Source organism: Lynx rufus, unplaced genomic scaffold, assembly GCF_022079265.1.
Source record: "Lynx rufus isolate CCGP_SWC_20201006 ecotype Redwood Valley unplaced genomic scaffold, mLynRuf1.p SCAF_3, whole genome shotgun sequence".
Lineage (NCBI taxonomy): Eukaryota > Metazoa > Chordata > Mammalia > Carnivora > Felidae > Lynx > Lynx rufus.
This window is the reverse complement of record NW_025814845.1, coordinates 142,486,554-142,509,068: the sequence shown is the minus strand read 5'-3', so window position 1 is coordinate 142,509,068 and position 22,515 is coordinate 142,486,554. Positions and strand designations below refer to the sequence as shown.

Sequence of the window (22,515 nt, the reverse complement as noted above, 5' to 3'; positions counted from 1 at the left end):
ATAGCTATACTGAATGTCTCAAACAATTACTACCTTTGATGGAAATGTTAATGATATTTTTTAAAGATAAAAATCAAAGCCAGTTTAAAATGGTATAACGTCATACACCGTAGCAGTAAGTTTAAATCTTGAAAATGGTTTCAGAAGTCTAATTATTCTTAAATGTTTTATGTTGTGCCCAATTACTGTGTTCTAAACTTCCTATATCATTTTGCTTGTAAGAAAACAGGTTCTGAGAACATTTTTCATTTCTCCTGAGACTGGTAGAGACAGATATATAGGAACTGGGTTACAGGGTATTGCAAAAAAAATTCCATGTGGAGTAAAGCACTCCTATCAATTTCACCAGTTCATCTAGATTTATTGCATGTGTCCTCATTCTCCTTGTTTGACTTCATTAACTGCAGCTTCCTGTGATCTTGGATTTGTGTTTTCTCTTGTGTATAATGGGAGCCCTCCGTTACGGACTCACCCATCTCTGTTTCTGCTTTTATTCTTGGCTAGATTGTGGCATCAATCTAGATTCTCTCCCAGATGTGATCTCAGTGAGTATTTCTCCTTTGCTGCTCCTAATTTACTGAGTTTTCAGACACATGAGAGGCCAGGCTTTACTGATGGTACAAAGCACATAACTTCCTAATGACTTTGGTGCAGATGTGAAGAAGGGATGATAAAAACAATGAGCAATGGCTTTTCTGACATTGCATGGGCAAATAATAGGTTTCTTAGGCACTAATACTAAAAAAATTAGCTAAACTGCCTTTACCAGAATGATTGTCAAATACACAGACACATACATACTCACACACACATACAAGCATACACCCAATTTACATCCAAGTCTCTTACGTGTCTAAGCCTGACAAACATCTATCGGGTTGCATTTTGCTGTTTCATATCTTCATTTTCTTTTACATAAAGGCAGTTTTAGATGTTTACTCTGGGTTTATTGCATTTGTACAGAAGTCTTGAAAATTTCTCTGAGGGGGATGGCCACACACTGTGTTTTCTTTTCCCTAAGAATGCTAAAGGACAGTTGTAAGCAGACTCGTGCTCTAGGGAATTGAAAGTTCACATTTAAATAAAATATATTTCAATGAAAAAATTTTTTATTATTCCATTATACACAATTTAATAAATCACTGATTTGGATAATAAGTACAAATCTAGCCTCCTATACTTTTATCAATAGATTCTTCTTTGGCTCAGAATGATTTTAAAGATAGCAGAAAAAATATGATTCTACAGTTTTGCTACAATGCTTCTAACAATACAAATTTATCACAAACTCTATATTTTGACAAGTCTGTAGAGAGGAGTGTGCAGTCCTGCAAATCCATCTCTTGATTTAGTAATCTTCAGCATCACCAGCACAGATGGCGAGCAGAGCTTTCTCATAATGCCCTGAAGCAAAGTTCTGAAAACAAACAAACAAACAACGTATTTGAAAGAAAATGTCTTAGTATTTCTAAAAAAGAAGTGTCATTCCTCTGAACTATAGTCAGAAAGATCCATGGGCCATTAGTGTTTCCAAAATTGTTGTCTTTTTTCATCTAAAGGTTTAATATGTCCTGAGAACTATTCCCAGTGGAAGTTATCGAAAAATAATAGCATGGTGATAGGCAATAGAACAGGGTTTCTATAAAGTTGATTTAACCCTGATGTGTATTTATAAAAAGAATAACTTACAGTAGAATTAAATCTCCTCAACTTTAGGAAGAGGTGTCCTAATATTATTGTTATAAATCAGTTTAGAGTCTTGGAGGGGAAACTGGCAATAGGTCTCCAAAGACTTAAAAATGTTTATACTTATTAATGCAGTAATTCCACTTCAAGAAATATATTCTAAGGAAATAATGATCAATTATTGACGAACACAAAAATTTACATTCGAAAATATAGACAACTTTATGTATGATAGTGAAAAAGTAAAAAGCAATATTTAATAATGTGGGGTAGTTTATGTATTTTATAACTTATACAGTGGGATACCATAATTCAATGAAAGTATTCCTTTATGTAGTAAAGCATATTAATGTTTACATATATTTTGAAAAAGACAGAACCTACAACATTTCATTACTGGTTATCTGTGGTAGAGAATAAGGCAATTTTTATCTTCTTTTTATGGTCTTCTATAGTTTCTAAGTGTTTCAAAACGATAATAGCAATAAATAAATGGAATCATAAAAACTAAGTTAAAAATCAACTATCATATTAATATTCTCTCACACAAAGTCATGTAATAATAATTCACTGCTTTAAGTGCATGTAGTAGTGTTACATTAATTATATGTAAATAACAGTAGACTTTGAGGTGGCTGTGGCTAATTGCAGTAGTTTATTTGTTTAGAAAATGTATTAGGACAGGCAGTTCTCAAAGTTTAGGATATTGAAGGTAGGGGCAAGGAGAGTTTTATCAGAACCAAGGAATAAAATTCCTCTTAACTGTTGCATCAAGTCCTGCATTTGGAAACCAATTTGGCCACAAAAGGCCTAGAGGGCCATCTGGGTTTTTGTGGTCCTTTGGTCCTTGGGCTGTTATGTTGCTTCTGGATCACTCTTTTAATAAACTAAAAAGCTATTTTATGCAATTGAACATTTCAGTGTAAAACAATTTGTATAAGTAACAACATCTACCTGTGTGCAAAGTATAAGTGAAGATATATGCTCAGGGCCCTGTGCCTGGTTCAATGCTCTCCTGGTGCCATCCTCAAATTCTTTATAAGTTTTTGAAAGAGGAGTCAGACACTTGAATTGCAGATTGGGTGCCCCAAATTACCTATCTAGAGCCCTATATAGTCTAATAATTCTTTGCTAGGTTTTATCAAAATCCAGACTAAAGTTTAGACATATCAGAATGAAGAAATGGACTTGTTCACTTCTGAATCATTGCTGCTTTGCCCCTTAAGGGGTAAAGAGATGGGTGTGTACACAAAGAATTTTATGTTACTATCAACGTTAAATTCCTCCAAATTACCAGTTTATGGGATTGGACTGTCCGCCCTGCCTTCAATAACAATATGGGAAGAGAGCTGAATTGACCTAAGAAACCTCTTCACAATTAGTGTGGTCTTTTTGTAAAATGTATTTTTCCTGATGCTGATCATGCTTCAAAATTGAACTGATAAAGCACAATTACACAAGTAGGGATGAATATTTTACATGACTCTATCAACAATTTTTGTTCAAAACACATCAAAGAGAAATAAATTGTGTTACTGAGGTAAAGGGATTTTCTCATTCAGCACCTGTCGGTGCACTAAAGGCTGTCTGATGTACAAAAGTAGCTTATCTTTGTTAGAATTGTTAACTTTTTATTTTATTATTATTTTTTTAATATTTATTTATTTTTTAGAGAGAAGTGCAAGTGGGGGGAGGGGCAGAAAGAGAGGGAGACAGAAGATCTAAAGCAGGCTCTGTGCTGATGGCAGAGAGCCCTATGTAGGGCTCGAACTCCGGAACCATGAGATCATGACCTGGGCTGAAATCAGACACTTAACCAACTGATCCACCCATGTGTCTTATTAAATTTTTAGATTCTAACATGAAGTTGTTTATATTAAAGCTCTTATTTCAGTTTCAAAAGGGACAAAATATGGGTCAAAATAAATCATGTGTAGATTTACCTTAATGTCATGAAATAGGGATTTTCCGTATCTCTCTTTGTATCGTTTCCTGATGGTCATCAGGTCTATTTCACTTCTGGCAATTAGAATCCTGATTACGGTTTTATTATGGAAACCAAAGTCCTAAAAGATAGAGAAAAGGAGGGAAAAAAATAGAAAATGGTAGAAGTTAATCTAATATAGACTCATCCTCTTTTCTGTGACTATTTATTCCTCCTGTGATCCTCGAACACTGGCATTGCGATCTGGGAAGTGCCCGAGTCATACTCCCAGTGTCCTCTGTGACTTCTCCCTCTCTCTTACTGTGTGTATACCGTGAAGCAGTCTACCTATTTGACTTCTTTCATTTGCTTTACTAATTTATTTTGTTGAAATATACTATTGGTTCCAGATGTACATCATAGTGATTCAGTATTTTATACATTACAAGATGATCCCCCAAATCTAATTTTTTACCATACAGTTTTTTGCCATATAGTTATTACAATATTACTGACTATATTCCCTATGCTGTGTGTTACATCACCATGATTTATTTATCTTATAACTGGAAGTTTGTGTCTCTTAATTCTCTTCAGCTATTTTGCCTATTCCCCCACCCCTCTCCTTCTGTGACCAAGTTTGTTTCCTGTACCTGTCTGGTTCTGTTTTGTTTATTCATTTGTCTTGTTTTTTAGATTCTACACGTAAATGAAATAATATGGTATTTGTCTTTCTCTGTCTGACTTATTTAGCATAATACCCTCTAGGTCCACCCATGTTGTTGCAAATGGCAAGATTTCATTCTTTTTTATGGCTGAGTAATATTCCAGTGTGTGTGTGTGTGTGTGTGTGTGTGTGTGTGTGACACATTATTGATGGACACATAGATTGTTTCTTGGCTATTGTACATAATATTACAATGAACATAGGGGTGCATATATCTCTTCAAATTGGTGTTTTTGTTTTCTTTTGAATAAATACTAAGAAATGGAATCGCTAGATTGTATAGTAGTTCTATTTTTAATTTTTTGAGGAAACTCCGTACTATTTTCCACATTGGCCGCACCAGTATACATTCCTACCAACAGCGTATGAGGATTCTCTTTTCTTTACGTCCTTGCCAATCACTTGTTATTTTTTGTCTTTTGACAGGTGTGAGGTGATATCTCCTTGTGATTTTGATTTGCATTTCCCTAATGATTAGTAATACTGAGCATCTTTTCATGTGCCTGATGGCCATCTGTATGTTGCTTCCAGTGGGACTGCTGAAGCTGGTGTGTGGGTGAGAGGTCCAAGGCATGCTGGGCAGCTCTAGCAGGTTGGGTAGAGCACCTGCACCCTGTTCATGTCTCTGTTGTCAAGGTGGAGGGGGAATATGAAACCTGGTGCTCGTTCACACCTCTGACCCTGGAGAGAGTTCCAGCAGTTCCTTGCCTATTTGGTGACTACTTTAAGGTTAATGAATGAATTTCCTTTACTTATAGTCTAGTTGCCCTTCAAACTGCTGTTTCTTCACTGTGCCGAGGGCAGGTCAGTCTGTGTATGGGCCCCTCAGTGAGTTCACTTCCTACTAAGGTCCTTGTGTCAGGATTATTATGTTTCCAATTCTCCCATCTTTCTCTATGTTGTGAGAAACATTATCGTTTGTTGTGCAGAAGCTGTTCAGCTTTCAGTTCTTCAAGAGGAACTGCCCTCTGTGTAGGTGTAGATTTGGTGTGTTGGTGGGAGGAGGTGAGTTCAGGGTCTTCCTATATCACCATCTTGGGACCCCTTTCTATTTTGCTTCTTAAATGCCTTGTGATTTCTATTTCCATTGCGACTCCCTTGAGGCTGGCCCTTATCATTTCACCCTGATTCTGCAATAGTTCCTTTCTTTAACAGCCAACTTTTACGCTGTCTCCCTCACACTGCATTATGAAATGCAAATCTGATCATGTACTCTTTCTAGGTAAAAATTCTTCTAGGCCAGGGAGGCAGGTGGGTTTTGAATTCTGTTAGATGAACATTGGTATGTCTGAGTAAGATAGCAATTGCATTTTTATTTTATAGTCTATTATTAAAAATCGTAAAAATAAAAATTCCAGATATTTGAAATATTTGCCGAATTTAACTCAAATACTGTAAAATACAAAAATCAACTTCTGTATACTAGCTCCAGAAGGAATATTACTGGACAGACCAATTTTGATTTGTCTTTTCAAATGGAGTAATGGGGACATCCAGTGGCCAGTGAGCATAATTTTTTTGAGCATAATAAAATTTTTAATGTCTGAATGTTTTGGGAATAGACCTGCCAAGCAAATTTTCATAATTTGATGTGATTCAATTAAGTGATTTTACCCAAGTTTCCATATTTCAGTTGTATATCATTCATTAGAGTGTACTGGAGAAAAATCTCTGTAGATGTTCTTTGATTAACAGTAGTATAAACAGCTTTGGCCAATATTTTACATTTGAGGTTATCATATATCAACAACTCAATTATTCGAATATACAATCTTCTTCTTTACCTCCAAACCAGTTGTGAGTACACATATCTTTATTTTTGCATTGAAAGACACACAGAAGGAATAGGATTTTTATTCATTATTAGAATAAGTAGCCCTCTTCTTGGACAAATTTGGAATCAGAGTAATTGTGCTTCTTTTCCCATGGTCATTCACAAGTGAAACTTCATTCTGGTTTTGGGGAAGGACACTATTGAAATTGTTCAATAGCATTGCCCGATACATTATTTAATTTTTTAAAAATCAAATCAACTTTTTCTGCTTGGAAATAGAATAAAATAGGGGAAGGCCGTGAACATTAATCTTCCTTCTGTGTTCTGAGGATACATAGGTTCTTGTACGTAAATAAAAAATACTCTTTACACAAGATATATAATAGAAATATTCTTGAATATTATATTATCCCAACATGCTAGCTACTTTTAATGAACTTGTCTGTAAAAATTACTTTGGTGATAAAACACTATTAAAATTGTTGTATTACTGACTTAAAAAAATAATTTTCACTGAATTTTTGAAGCCATGATATATATGCAATGATTCGTATCAGAACTTTTCTTTTTCAAAATATGGGTCACACACGTTATGAATAAAGTGTGCATTGTCTCATGCATTTAAGTTTTTGTTTCTTTAAAAAAAATGCACCAAAAGATGTGTGATTGACTATCACACTAAACTATGAAAACTATTCTCATTTAATTATAAAATAGATTTAGAGTTTATTATTGTCTAGCCATCTCTTTTTAAGTGTTTTTTAAGATAGCACTTTATGTTTAAAAATAATTACTAACATTATTTTGTGTTTTCTTAAAACACTGAATTCTATTTTTGAACCTGTATGCAAATATATTCATTTCAAACAAGAAATGCTCAAGTGAAAAAATGTATTATACACCAGAATGAGACCCACCAAAGAAATAATGCTCTGCTTTGTATACAAATTGAGTTACCTGAGAAGTATGACTCCTTGGGGCCTATCTCCCCCCATGTGCTTTAGTTAGTGATTTGAGAAGGTAAACATGATTTCTGGAGAAATTTTTAAAAATATGTGGGTCATACTTACATGGATTGCATTATATAGCCTATAAGCAAAGTAGGCTGGTTTGTCTCGAACACATAGAACTAGAAAAAATCAGAGAGAAAAAAAGAAAGTTTGAGAGTGACAATATGTATTTTCTTCAGAATTTGGGAAACAATGAGAATACTTCTTTTTTTTTTTTTTCTGTTAAAATCCTGGAAGAGTGATACTTTTTGAGTTCTCTGTGGGATCCCTCATTGTACATTGCAGTAAAATTTCCACATTTAGAATACTGGTAAAACCATAACACCTAGAAAAATATAAAGCAACAATATTATAATGATTCATTCAGATTTTCATTTAGTCTATCTCTACCTCTTGGAGATCTGTAGTTCCTTTGCATAGCCTAGAGAAGAAAAATGTGTGCTCTTATTTGAAGATTAAATAGATCACTATTACAGATTTTTATTATTGTATAATTCAATGTGCAGTTGGCTCATTTTCCCAAACACTATTTTTTTAAATGTTTATTTATTTGTTTTGAGAGAGAGAGAGGAGAGAGTGAGCAGGGGAGGGGCAGGGAGAGAGGGAGAGAGAGAATTCCAAGCAGGCTTTGCATTGTTAGCACAGAGCCTGATGCAGGGTTCAATCTCACGACCTTGAGATCATGATCTGCACTGAAATCAAAAGTGGGATGCTGAACCAACTGAGGTACCCAGGTGCCCCTTCCCAAACACTATTTTTAATCCTTGGTAGACCTGTGAGTAGGCCTGAAGTCTCTTAAAGAAAAACTGGATGGGCCATAAGGGACCTATACCAGTGTTAGGAGTCATCTAATCAAAGCATTATGGCATTAGAACCACCAAGAGCCTAGTGAACAATTGTCCTTGATAGAAGTCAGTTGATGATCATTGACAGTCAATAATGTCTATTTGAATAAGTGAATAAATTAATGAATAAGTAACGTATGTGAGGCTTTAACTTTTAGGCAAAATAAGATAATCACAACAGTGTTTTCTCTATAATTCAAATGCTAATTTTAGGTTGTGAGACCATGCCTTCATCTTTTACCTTTATTTATAACTGTGAACCTCCTAGCACTCCCGAGTCACTGCTAGAATGTGGGCACTTTAAAGACAGGGGCTTTTGTTGTGGCTTTTGTTATTTCACTGTTCCATTTGCAGTGCCTAAATCAATGGCCAGAATGGTAGATAACTCAATAAATGTTTATTGAATAAATGAATGAATCAGTTACATTGTTTTCTGGTATTTCTCATGTCCAGTATTTCTTCTCACTCACTGCTGTGTTTGTGGTGTGGTCTACAGTGGAAAAAGAGCTATCCTGAAGCTCAGATGACATGAAGTCCTAGTCATAACTTTGTTGCTCATTAGTTGGCAGACTTTGAGACCATACTAACGTCCTTGGGCCTTGTTTGTTACATGAATTGTAATAAGATACACGGTAATTAAATTATGTTGAGACTTAGCCAAAATAAAAGCACCCTATCCCCAGAAACACATACAAATATTCATATATTGTATACTATTTCAAGGATTTCATAGAACCCACCAAATCTTTTCATGGAACCCTAGCTTCAAACTCCTTTCCAAGCTAAGCTATACACATTCTGTTACCTGTCATCTTCAATGTCCATGAATATCTGTGCCGTTCTAGGAATGGAAAATCAGACTGTCCATTTATTCAAAAAATACAAGTGATTACTTGATGTGTTCTTTATGGTGATATTTTACAAACACCCTCCATTTGTAGGTCCTGCAATGTGTGCTGTCAAGTCACAGCACAGCACAAGGTACAACATGGGTAATTTAATAGTAGTTGTTAGGAACAGCTACTACTGTTTACCTCTCTGTGGGAAGATATCTTTTCTTTGGAAAGAGCTGGAGGTATGTCTCTCTCACAATAGCCTGCAGAAGTCACTACTAAGTAACAACTTGGTAAATCTTTTTTTTTTTTTATGGTAGAACTTACCCCTAAAGGCAAAATATTAGAGACAGTGACAAAAAATTATTTTCCTCTTGGGAAAAAGAAAGCCATATTGCTAGGATTTATCTGCTCCTTAAAAAGGGAACGGAGGGGTGCCTGGGTGGCTCAGTCGGTTAAGCAGCCGACTTCGGCTCAGGTCATGATCTCGCGGTCCGTGAGTTCGAGCCCCGCGTCGGGCTCTGTGCCGACAGCTCAGAGCCTGGAGCCTGTTTCAGATTCTGTGTCTCCCTCTCTCTGACCCTCCCCCATTCACACTCTGTCTCTCTCTGTCTCAAAAATAAATAAATGTTGAAAAAAAAAAAAAGGGAATGGAAGTCAGTAACGAATTGAAAGGTGTGAGATCCCAATTGCCTGAGAGAATATCTGAGAATTCGGTGTTGCCTAGTATGAAAGTTGAACCAGTTACTAGGGAAGGGTATTAGTTCATTAAGTTATCAACTTGCCATGTTAGTGCATTGCGTCAATAGCTAATGTACCTTTCCTGTATAGAATTAACATCCTTACTAAATAATTAAATTCAGGGGAAAGTGACTCAATGAAGAGCATATTCATGCATCTTTAATTCAATCAGAGCTAATTAGCATTTATTCTGGGATAAAAAGTCTTCTGTACACCAAATAAATTATTACTTACCAATTGCAACTAGCAACTCTTGGAAGTATCCATCATAACATTCATTAATGGCATCTACTAGGTCTTGCCCAGAAATATTTTGAAATTCCTGGAAAACTTCAACAAATTGATAAAATTCAAAGGAGAGTTTATACATATTATAAATTTACAACATACATATTGATTATATTGCTATAAATAGTGAAAGTAAATAAAACATAAAGGTGCAGGTTGAGTTGGAGTAGGCTGTCTTTTACAAATTTTCAGAGTGTTTTATACAAGTAGAAACAAATTAATAAATAAAAGGAACAGAAAGGTATAGAAGTCAAATAAAGTGCCAGCTAATATTAATGCACCTTTAAGACCCATATGGCAGCTTTGCATAGATCATGACATTAATAATAATCTCCTTGACTTGTAATGGACTAAACTATGTTCACTATAGTCTCTTCAGGACAACACATAAAATGCCTAATAGGAAATAGCTAATATATTTGAGTAAATTCTCCATCAAAAACAGAGATTATTTTAAAAGATTCAGTACTTAAAGATTATATAATTCAGTTATTAGAAAAAATAAAATTATAAGAGAACTTAATTCCTTAGTAATGTCATTAGATGAGACAGATCTGTATAAACATAATTCAAAATAAGCACTTTTGTCATAGCTATATGAAACATTTCCCTTTTCTTTCTGCCAGTTAACAACTTACTTTGTATTACACAGTTAAGTAGCTGAAAAGGAACTTGATTAACAATTACCCAGCCATAGTTGTTGATAACTTTTGTTGCACAGGATCATTTGCAGCATGGTTTTGTGTTCCCCTGTCTTCTGTTGACAGGCTTCCCACAGGACCTGAAACATCATACAGCTAGGAAATAGCACCACAACCACCTCAGACATTTTAACAAAGGTTTTCCATCGTCATTTTGAGATCTGGTTCTAGTTACCATTGCATCCTGAGCAGCCATTGCAGGATCTGTGTATCCTTCTTCTCTGGTTCCCTGCAAAATAAGCACAGGTTTTCCTTTGTAAATTTTCTTAATTAACGGTCCATATAGGATTATTAGGACAAAAATCTTTGATAATTCCTGAGAAAATTCTATCATTATTTGGAGTCTACATTTGTTGAACGCTATATGAAATATAGGTCTTTTTTTAAAAAAAAATGTGCCGTTTGTAAATGTTTATTTATTTATTTTGAGGAGGGGTAGAGAGAGAGGGAGAGAAAATCCCAAGCAGGCTCCACACTGTCAGCACAGAGACCTACACAGGGCTCCATCTCATGAACCATGAGACCATGACCTGAGCTGAAATCAAGAGTTGGATGCTTAACTGACTGAGCCACTCAGGCACCCCTAAAAATATAGGTTTCATCTTGTCTTTGCACTGGTGGTAATCTTTAAAAGATGTTAAAATGCTTTTCACTCTTCCAGCTCTCTGTGCAGAGTCTTCTTCCCATCAAACTGGGCATCCAAGGTCTGGCAGTGGGCAGTACAGGTGGATTTAACATTATTAGAGTGAAAGAATGAGTGAATATTCAGTCTCTGACCTGTAAAATAGGATATATATGACAATAAAATAATCATTAAATCCAAATTTTGTGTAGTAAGAATGTTTTGCAAATTTGTTTCATGCCCAGCACCACCACCCCTTTATGACCAAGGTGATTGAAGAGATGTCCATCACAAACAGGCAGGAAGGATGGCTAGCCAGTGCAGCAGCCTGTGGTTCCCAAGAATTATGATGGAAAGAAGGGAGAAAGAATTAGGAGAGATATGTTATGAGACAGTTCATTTAACCTTTCCCTTGGTTTGAGATCTGGAGGGAAGGCTTTCTTTTTCTTTTTCTTTTTCTTTACTTTTTTTAATTAAAATTTTTTTTTCAACTATGCAAGAGAACAGTGAAAATAGGGTGGCTTTTGCTCCTTTCTTCTGTTTGAACTTTGGAAATGGCCACATTGTAATGAACTCAGGGATATAACAAGATGGGGCAGAGGAAAATCAAAATACTACTCTCTTGAATTAATATCAATCCCTAAATAGGATTAATGGGCTACTTATCTGCTCCTGATGGAGAAAATTTCTCATCTGGATCAAATTTCTTATCTGTTCTTGATGGAGGAACTTGTATGCTAGTTGAGAACCTGGCTGTGGAGGCTGACAGATACAGTTGTTTTATAACCATGACAGAGACAGATTGTTCTAGTAGCCAAGAGCTATAAGGTGGACTATACTGGTGGATTGTGTGGGACCTAGAATTTAGGGGGATTATTCAGCTCCAGTGAGAACAAAGATGAGGCTAAACATAGAAGGTTACTTGGCTCTGATCAAACTGAGACAGAAAAAGGTTCATAAATTGACCAGCTGCATGGTTTGGCAGCTAATGTTGAGAAATGCTCGTATCCTGGACATCTACATCTCATAGGCTACATGTCCAAAGTTGCCCGGAACCACCATTCCATAGCCAAGATGAGCAAGGATGGAGGCAGTGTCTTCATGATCTGAGGACACTATCACTCTCATAATGATATCTCGTAAAACACACACACATGCTTCTCCACCAAATGCTCTCTTGGTGAGAAGGAGAAGGGACGGCCAGAAATCTGACAGTTGAGTATTTACCTTAATAACTGTGTAAATAATATTGAACATGGACTCACATTAACTGTTCAAAGTATTGTATGGATTAAATTTGCTATATTAATATAATTAAATATTAGGTTTCCTTGCTAACCAAAAGCTGGAGGTATATGAGAAGGATCAATTTATTCATAAATAAATACACTATACACTTTAGTGAGTCAATGTGTAACCCTGGAAAATTTAATATGTTTTATCACAACTTAGAAGTTGTATCAACTAGAATTATCCAGCTAAGGAAAAGTTGATACAAACTTATCATACACATTTCTTCTGCCTCATTTCATTTGCCTAAAACATTAGGTGACTAAGACTGCATATGTGTAACTCTTACTTAAAAAATCTGTGTATTATTGTTATTATTATTATTATTTTTAGAGAAAGAACGCAAGCAGGGGACAGGGGTAGAGGGAGAGAGAGAGAATTTGGGGATCCATTATGGGACTTGATCCCACGACCCTGGGATCATGACCTGAGCCCGAGTCACCCAAGCACCCCAAAAATCTGTGTATTTTTGTAAGCAAGTGTGTACATATGGGCAAGGAATATAAGACAATGCTTGAGTGCAAACATAATTTTATTAAGTGGTAGAATTATGGGAGTTATTTTGCCTTCATATTGCAGAAGTTTTAAGGTGCAGGGATCTTGGGGTTGTATAGTTTTGTCTCTTATCTTAAAGATAAAAAATAAATAGGCTTACAGATACTAAATGAATTCCTCAAGGTCTTATTATTAAGAAAAATATGATTATTTGATTTCAATGCCATTTCTGGCCTGAGATTTGGTTACTATACTCTTCCCTTAGCCGAAAGAACTCATTATTTTTAGATAATATCCTCTGGCCAGTCTCTTATGGCTTTAATTTACCCAAGCAATAAATGACTGAAAGCAATAAATGTGCTATATCCTCTATGAACATATGTTGTTTCTTTAACAATATAAACTTATCATGGCAATTCATAGTCCTCATCTTATATGACCTATCAGTAGGATTTGATGCACTTGCTCTCTCTCCTTGCTATGCCTTCATCACTGGACTTGCAGGATCCTGCCCTCTCTTTTTCCTTCTGTTCTATTTCATTGGTTACTCCTTCTCAATCTTACATATTAATCCCCTTTTACTTTTCAGTCTCTTAATACTGGAAAGTTGTAGTACACAGTTTTCGGTCTTTGTCTGTGTCTATAATCTTTCCCTTGTTAATCTTAACCATTCATGTGGTTTGTATGCTATCTGCTTTGTAGTGATACCCAATTTTACATCTCTAGCTCAGATCTATCACCCAAATGTCAGATGCATATATTCTAAATGCCAAGTGAACATCTTCACTTGGTTTTCTAATATACATATTAGACTCAACATGTTCAAATCTATCTTCTGGTCTCCCTCTAACTCAAAGACCTCTTACATCCACAACCTTCCACATCTCATTTTATAAAACTCCATCATTCCTCTTGCTAAGACTAAAAAACTGAGCAATATTTTATTCCTTCTTTTTTTTTTAAGTTTATTTATTTTTGAGAGAGAGAAAGAGAGAGAGAGAAAACACAAGTGGGGGAGGCAGAGAGAGAGGGAGACACAGAGTCTGAATCAGGCTCCAGGCTCTGAGCTGTCATGCTGAGCCTGACATGGGGCTCAAACCCACAAACTCTGAGATCATGACCTGTGCTAAAGTTGGATGCTTAACCCGCTGAGCCACCTAGGCACCCCTTCTTCTTTCTGTTTTACTTTTAAATCCTCTACCCAATTCCTGAGGAAATAATATGCACACTACCTTCAAAACACATGCAGAATCTGGGCACTTTTCATCACTGCCAGTGTTCTCCTAGGAGTCCAAGTTAACATTATATCTTGACTTTGTTGATCATACAGTATCCTTACAGGCTTGTTTCTATCCTGTCTCCCTACTTTTTTTTTCTCAACACAGCATCTAGTGTGAATATTTTAAAGCATAAGATCATAATATTCCTTTTCCCAAAACCCAGAAATGATTTACCTTTGCCCATTTCAGAGCAAAAGCCAAAGTCCTTAGAGTGGCTACAGGTTTGACCTAATTTCATCACCTGTTACTTGTCTGACATTACCTACCACTACTATAGTACATTCCTTTGCTTGCTCAGATAGCACCAGCTGGCTCCTTGCTATTCTTTACAACCATCAGCCATTCCCTTGCCTTAGAACTTTTCTCTAACTTTTTCCCTTTGCCTGTATTTCCCTATTATAGCCATTCATTTGCTAACTCATTCTTTTCAAATGTTTGTTCATATCTCATCTTCTCGAGGACATTTACCCTGACCAACCTATATAATATTGCAGCCTACCTACTATGCCCAGCCCAACAGTTTCTATCCCCATTATCCTACTCTGTCATATCTTTCATCACTTTCTAACATTCTATATAATGTACCTGTTCATTATGTTCACTAGATTTTTCTTTAATTGTTCCTATTCCCCCACTACAATGTAAGCTTCTTAAGGACTGATGTGGTCTTTGTCTCTATTGTTCATTGACAATTCCCAATTGTTTAGAACCATGCTTGGCACATTGTAGGTACTTGACAAATACTAACTGAATCAATACTAAATGAGTGGAGGAAAGATAAAGAAGTGGCTTTTAGATAGCAGAATTCAAAGATCAGTTATATTACTACAGCTTTGTAATATAACTTGAAGTCTGGAATTGCGCTATCTCCACTTTTATTTTTCTTTTTCAAGATTGCTTTGACTATTCGGGGTCTTTCGTGGTTGCATACAAATTTTAGGATTATTCATTGTAGCTTTGTGGAAAAGCTGTTGGTATTTTAATAGGTATTGAATTAAATCTGTAGACTGCTTTGGGTTGTATAGACATTTTAACAACATTTGTTCTTCCAACCCATAAGCATGCAACGTCTTTCCATTTGTTTGTGTCATCTTCAATTTCATCAATGTATTATACTTTTCAGAGTATAGGTCTTTCACCTCTTTGGTTAAATTTATTCCTAAGTGGTTTATTATTTTTGGTGTAGTTGTAAATTAGATTATTTTCTTAATTTCTCTTTCTGATGCTTCATTGTTAGTTGTATGGAAATGCAACAGATTTCTGTAGATCAGTGGAACAGAATAGAAAGCCCAGAAATAAACCCACAATTATATTATAATATATCTAAAATATATTATTATAAATATATATTCCTGAGACAATGGAAAGAAAAGCAAAACTAAAATATTGGGACTACATCAAAATAAAAAAGCTTCTGCACAGCAAAGGAAATAACCACCACAACTAAAAGATCACCTAATGAATGGGAGAAGATATTTGCAAATGATATATCCAATAAATGGTTAGTATCCAAAATACGTAAAGAACTTAAACAGCTCAACACCAAAAAACACAAATAACCAAATTAAAAAATGGGCAGAAGACGTGCATAGACATTTCTCCAAAGAAGAAATCCTGTTAGCCAATAGACAAATGAAAAGATGCTCACCATCACTGATCATCAGGGAAATACAAATCAAAACCACAATGAGATATCACCTCACACCAGTCAGAATGATTAAATTGAACAAGACAAGAAACAACCAGTGTTGGTCAGGATGTGGAGAAAAAGGAAACCTTGTGCACTGTTTTTGGGAGTGCAAACAGGTGCAGCAACTGTGGAAGACATAATGGTTCCTCAAAAATTTAAAAATAGAGCTATCCTATGATCCAGTAATCACATTACTGACAATTTACCCAAAGAATATGAAGACACTAATTCAAAGGGATATATGCACTCCTATGTTTACTGCAGCATTATCTACAATAGCCAAGATACAGAAGCAGCCCAACCGTCCATCAATAGGTGAATGGATCCTGAAGGTGTGGTATATATATAATAGAATATTATCTAGGCATAAAAAAGAATATCTTACCATTTGCAACAACATGGATGGATCTAGGGAGTATTATGCTAAGGGAAATAAGCCAGTCAGAGAAAAACAAATACCATTATGATTTCACTCATATGTGGAATTTAAGAGACAAAACAAATGAACAAAAAAAATAAAGAGACAAACCAAAAAACAGTTACCAGAAGGTATGTTGGGGTAATGGGTGAATTAGGTGAAGGGATTACGAGGATACATATCTTGATGAGCACTGAGTCAACATATGAAATTGTTGAATCACCATATCGTACAGCTGAAGCTAGCATAACACTGTGTGTTAACTATACTGGAATTAAAATAAAGAATAAAAAAAGATCAGTTAGAAGATGTAGGAAGACTTTCCAGATCACTGAAGTTTTCTTAGTGATTTCCAATCAAACTATATAGCTAAGTAAACACCTACGCTTACAAAGTTTGTGGTAAATATTTAAGAATTTTCTGCAGTTCTGGGTATATGAAATATTTTTTGAAACATAGGATTTTTGACATTAAACTTAAAATGGTGCTTGTCTCTTTACTTCTTTGTGCCGTTAATTACCCAAAGCACTTTAAACAGACTGGTAGATTAAAAAAAATGTGAATAAAGTAAGTTTGTGATTTAGTTTTTTCCACCAAGGCAGAGTCAAGCTAATTTCATCATGTAAAAAGCCTAAGACAGCAGCATGGTGTGTGTAATTGATGGAAATGTCAAAGAAATGGCATCAATGAGTATAGAATTTGGGTTAGGGGCAAAGTAAAACTGTGAAAAAAAGAAATTAAGGGACTTAAAATCTAGCTGAAAATATTTGGACAAGGTAATTTGAATACAGATGATCACTGAAAACTCATGGCAATGCATCCCCTGTGGTCGGTCTCACTGTACCAGTTTGAGAAACCATTGTAAGGAAAATCCGGACAGCCAAGCATCCAATTGGGTAGTTTCCATTCTTTCTGTGAAAACATTTATCATCTCCAGTGTGATTTGCACATGCTGATTAATTAATCTCCAAGTGATTATTTTTTTTAATTATTTGACAGATAATTAGATCTCCTGTAAATCTAGTTTAATAAAAGCATGCACAAAGTGTTGAAAGTCCATTTAATGATTGGCATTCGTTTTCAACAAGATGTTCTGGCTGAGTTGTTTCCTTATTAGAAACATCCCTTTTGGAAAATACTTTAAAGATTAAGTAAAAAAATCTCTCCCAGAAAATATGACAATAATTTTCAACACTTTCATTTCATGAATACCTTAAGGCTCCTATGCTCCAATTCCCTCAATCTCTATTAATTCACAAAAAGAGGTGTGCTTAATTTTCATGATGTTAAAAAGATGAAAGCCATGGACAGTCTTTAGTTTGATTCTGAAAATAAAAATGTAGAGGGAAGTAGTGGATGTAATTTCAACAATTGAAGAATTTTAAAGTACTTGTATTGGGAGGGAATTAAAAGAAGAATGGGTTCACATTCCTTAAATTACAAAGTAAATCTCTCTAATCTGAATCTTAAGAAGGTTAAATAATAAATATAAGGACATAGAACTGATTTATGATAGAGCCAAGTGGAAAAGAAATATAGAGTGTTACACAGAGTATATCTATCTATCTATCTATCTATCTATCATCTATCTATCGCCTATCATCTACCTATCATCTCTCTGTCATTTATATATACACCGAGAAAGGGAGATTGAGAAAGAGAAAGAGAAAGACAGAGACAAACCGACAGACAGACAGACAGACACACACACACACACACACACACACACACACACACACAGAGTGAGAGAGAGAATAATGGTCCCGACTACAGGGTGAAAGATATTTGTTTACACTGAAACAGTCGTCAGTTATCTGGTCAAAACTCACCAGCTCTAAATTGCACAACTCTTTAGGAAGAAATTCCATTTCTTTTTTGTAAAATGTCCGGACAAATTCTCTCTGAAGTGGTGTACATACCAGATAATGGTCAGAAGTGATAAACTTTTTCAGTTACCTAATTCACTTTTTATCTTTTCCCAACCTTCTACATTTACTGATCCAAATGCTAAATCAGAAGCTCCCAACTGAACAGCCACTGATGTAGAAGTCAGGAGTCAATGGAAAATCTTCAAAATATTTAAAAATCTAAGAGAAATTATATATTTTATTAAGCAGTGTGAATTGCCATGAGACTTCTGGCCTTCAAAAAGGCTATTATTAAAGAAGATTGTACTAAGATATATCTTTATGTTTATTACTTCCATTTTCTATTGTAATGTAATGTAAGTAATTTTTATGAAATCCATATTATTTTATACCTATAAAGTGTGTTTTACATTTTAAGAGAAATGTACTGTGAAACCTTATAAGTATATAATCTTTAAGTAAACTATTTAATTTTCCTTGGCTTGTAGAATTTAAGTCTCTATTCACCCTCATTTTTTGATATTGTCTGTTGGAAGGAAAACTACTACACAGAAAAGCTATTTCAAAGTTAAACACACACACATAATTTCATGTTTGAACTCTGGAAAATGAAATTAGGAAGTAATACTTTATACTATAAAGTCATAATCCAAATTAGGTAAAATCCCATGGTGACATAAATCAGTGTGTTGTTTTAAAATATGTGTGTCTATGTAGATAATATTATTCTACATACAAGTACACATACATATATACTTTATCAATAATAAAGCATTATTGTTTAATTTCAGGAAAAAGGAAGTGTGATTATGAATAAGATTGATTGCCCTATTACAATGAGAAAACACTGTTTACTGACTTTTTCCTCCATGACTTATTTTCTGTCATGCTAAATTTTCAGAATGGTGTGTTTTATTTTTTCCTGGAATATAAGAATCTTTGCTTTAAAAAAAATATACACTGCAATCTTGATTATGAGATGTCGGTACTTTTAAGTGGCTTACAGTTCAACCACTGAAGAGGTACAGAAATTTTAAGAGGTCATTTGCATATCGGTCATTGACAATTTGTCAAATAGAAGTAGAACTGGAGTGGAGTCAGATGGGGTTGGAGTTAGGAGAAATTAGATTTAAACAAGGCGGGGATCGTGCACTTAGTCCTATTTCCATATTGGCCTTCTCATTCAGTATATGTGTAATGGTAATCTCTCTGAGCCTCAGTTTGCTCATCCCTGCAAGGAGGGGTTATAGTCATTGGGTTCCTTGGAAAGCTGACTCTGAGATGGAGATCAGCACATCTTGCTTGTTATGGAGTGTGCTTGGGAGCAACACTCATGGAAGGGAGAAGAAAGAAGCAGGATTCGGCAGCAGAAGCTCGACTGTGATATAGCTCTAATGGAATGCAAAGTTATCCTAATAAAATACATTTGTTTCTTACTAGAGAATGTATATTTTTCTTTAACAAGGTTTTTAAAAAATTTTTTAATGTTTTTTATTTATTTTTGAGAGAGACAGAGAGAGGGAGATTGGCAGGTGAGGGGAAGGGAGAGAAAGAGAGAGGGAGACATAGAATCTGAAGCAGGTTCCGGGCTCCAAGCTGTCAGTGCAGAGCCCAATGTGGGGCTCAAACTCAGAGACTGTGAGATCATGACCTGACCCGCAGTTGGACACTTAACCTACTGAGCTACCTAGGCACCCAAAGAATGTATATTTTTCTTTAATAAATTGAAATAAATTTCTATTTGGATGTTAAGAAAATAAACGCTTGTTTGATATTAAGATGGAACTCATCGGTTTACAATGGAACTCTTGGCTTTCCTCTATTAGGGGCAATGGCTATGCCAATGTGAATTTCTGACTGGAAACTGTTGTTTTAATTTATATTTTGCAGCCTCACTAGTTGAAAGTTTAAACTGTTTTTTTTTAAATATTTATTTATTTTTGAGAGACAGAGAGAGACAGAGTATGAGCAGGGGAGGGCAGAGAGAGAGGGACACACAGAATCCTAAGCAGGCTCCAGGCTCCGAGCTGTCAGCACAGAGCCTGACATGGGGCTTGAACCCACAGACCGTGAGCTCATGACCTGAGCTGAAGTCAGATGCTTAACTGACTGAGCCACCCAGGTGCCCCTCATTAGTTGAAAATTTAAAAAAAATAATGATCCTTTTAAACTGAGAGAATGTTTTGTTTTGTTCTGTTTTTGTTCTTTAGGTGTTTAGTTTGTATTTAAATTCCAGTTAGTTAAGACACAGTATAACATTAGCTTCAGGTGCAAAACACAACGATTTGGGGAAAAAAAGTCAGCATATGACTATGGGCCTATTTTCCTGAAGAGCTGGGGAATACTCTTTTTTTCCTAACCTGAAGTTTCCTTGTTTCCTTTAATTTTTTAAAACTTAGCTGGGACATCAAGAATTCTAACTGCTTTCTCTGTTGGAAGACGGCCAGTAAGACAATCTGAATAATAAAAGAGAGGGATTGTTGATAGCTTTTTTTTGCCTAAATACATGTCCCTTGCCTCCTGCTGGGTTTTCTCATGGTTTCTTGTCTCACTTCATCGTATATTCAGGGTACATCTGATTGATTTGATCAGTACAAACTCAATGGGAATGGAATTAAGAAATTAAAGAGATGATAAGAAGGGGAAACTAGTTTTTATTCTTAATAAGTTAGATTCTCTTAATTTAAGTCACAAGCGAGGCTCTCACTATGTTTCTTTCCATTTGTTGTGGTAAATTAGCATGACACGTGCAACTTAATTTTTTCCTACTTACATGGAGATGATAATAGATAAAGTCTTCCCAGTCATCTCTCATTCTGCCAGAAATTTCCCTGTGGCTCTCTATTGCTTACAGGAACCTCGTCAACCTGGCAATGCCGGCCAGCAATTTAATCAGACAATTTTTCCTATTTAGCAGGAGTCCTTCCAGTGAGCCAGCATGCTCAAGCAAGACGTTTCTACTTACCCTGAACCACCTCCTTCCTCTTCCCCAGGTGTGCAAATGATGTTCCTTTTCTAGAATTCTCATAGACCTATTGTATATTAAGCCTCATTTTTTACTGCAGCAAGCATTGAACTTTATTCACTCAGACTTTTAAAAGAATTTGTTCTTTGTAGCATTTATTTCCAAAAAGTCTGACTTGCTTTTTATGTATCATATACCGAGCCTAGTTCTAAAACTGTAAACTGTAAACTCATGATTGGGAAACTACTGGGAAAGGCGGATATGCAAACACATCTCACATTATGTGGTAACACTGAATAAAAATACATAAGACAGGCTTAGAGGAGAGCAATTCCTGTGAAGTAGAAGAAGACTTTGAAGGGTATGTTCAATCAGAGGCCTGATGGGAAATGATTATTCCCACACTAGTTTTCACACCAGCATTTTTGAAATTTGCTTTGTTGGAAAACAACCAAACAATCAATCAATGAAATACAGGTAAATGTTGGACAATATTTTTTCACACACACATGCTTTATGTATGCCAAAAACAAAAGAGAAGGAATAAAAGATTAAAATAGAGCTGGGTTTTTTTCTCATATGAATTAATTACACATGTTAAGATTAGTTATATAGAAATAAAAAATACAGCTAATATGTTCAGATTAACATTGTATAATATGTATATAGTATATAGTGTGATGAACGTCATCATTCTATGAGTTAGATTAGAAGTACGGCCAAGAAACTTTCACACAGTGATCTTTCAGAAGATCACTTAAAATGGTGATATGTCAAAAAACATAAAGCTTGGATAGAAATGTAAAGACATTTACTTTTAAAGTACTTATAAGAAATAATGCAGAACATTTTTATTTGTTTGTTTTTTTGTTTATATATTGCTCTCCTTTTGAAAATTCTCTTTGTGCCCAATATAGTCATCCTCATAGACTTCTTGCTTATTGCCAAGTATATCTTCATCCTTCCATCTTCTGTTGCTCACTGGCCTGTCTTGGTTTCAGTTTTCAAGTCTCATTTTCACACTGATAGGTGATCACCAAACTTATTTCATCTTCTTTGAGGACAAAAAAACAGACTATAAGGGGAATTAGCTGATGGAGGTCTAGCCAATGAAATGTGAGCAAAAGTGATAGATATCACAGTGAGGTCCATAAAAGTTCCCATGAACAATCCTCCACCCTCTTTCTGCTTCTGTAGATTGTGGATTGGAATGATGAAATTAGAAGCAAGATGTGAAGATGGATTAGCCACTAGATGGAAAAAGAATGAGCCTCTGAATCACTTTTTGGAGGAGAGCTGTAAGCTGATCAAGAGAGCCCATTCTGGTTTTCATGTGAATTTGATAACTGTCATTTACT

The 22,515-nt window shown here is 35.3% G+C and overlaps 1 protein-coding gene across 1 annotated transcript in view; it reads right to left on the bottom strand.

Moving 5' to 3' along the window:
* Nucleotides 1-1,348: 1,348 nt before the first annotated feature.
* The window catches only part of ANXA10 (annexin A10), a 131,528-nt gene continuing 110,361 nt past the window's right edge, over nt 1,349-22,515 (bottom strand). Inside the window, exons 8-13 of the mRNA XM_047092300.1 lie at nt 10,705-10,758; nt 10,516-10,609; nt 9,775-9,870; nt 7,182-7,240; nt 3,630-3,752; nt 1,349-1,417 (exon numbers count right to left, since the gene is read on the bottom strand). Coding sequence (XP_046948256.1) covers nt 1,349-1,417; nt 3,630-3,752; nt 7,182-7,240; nt 9,775-9,870; nt 10,516-10,609; nt 10,705-10,758 — 495 coding nt within the window. The remainder of the gene's footprint in view (nt 1,418-3,629; nt 3,753-7,181; nt 7,241-9,774; nt 9,871-10,515; nt 10,610-10,704; nt 10,759-22,515) is intronic.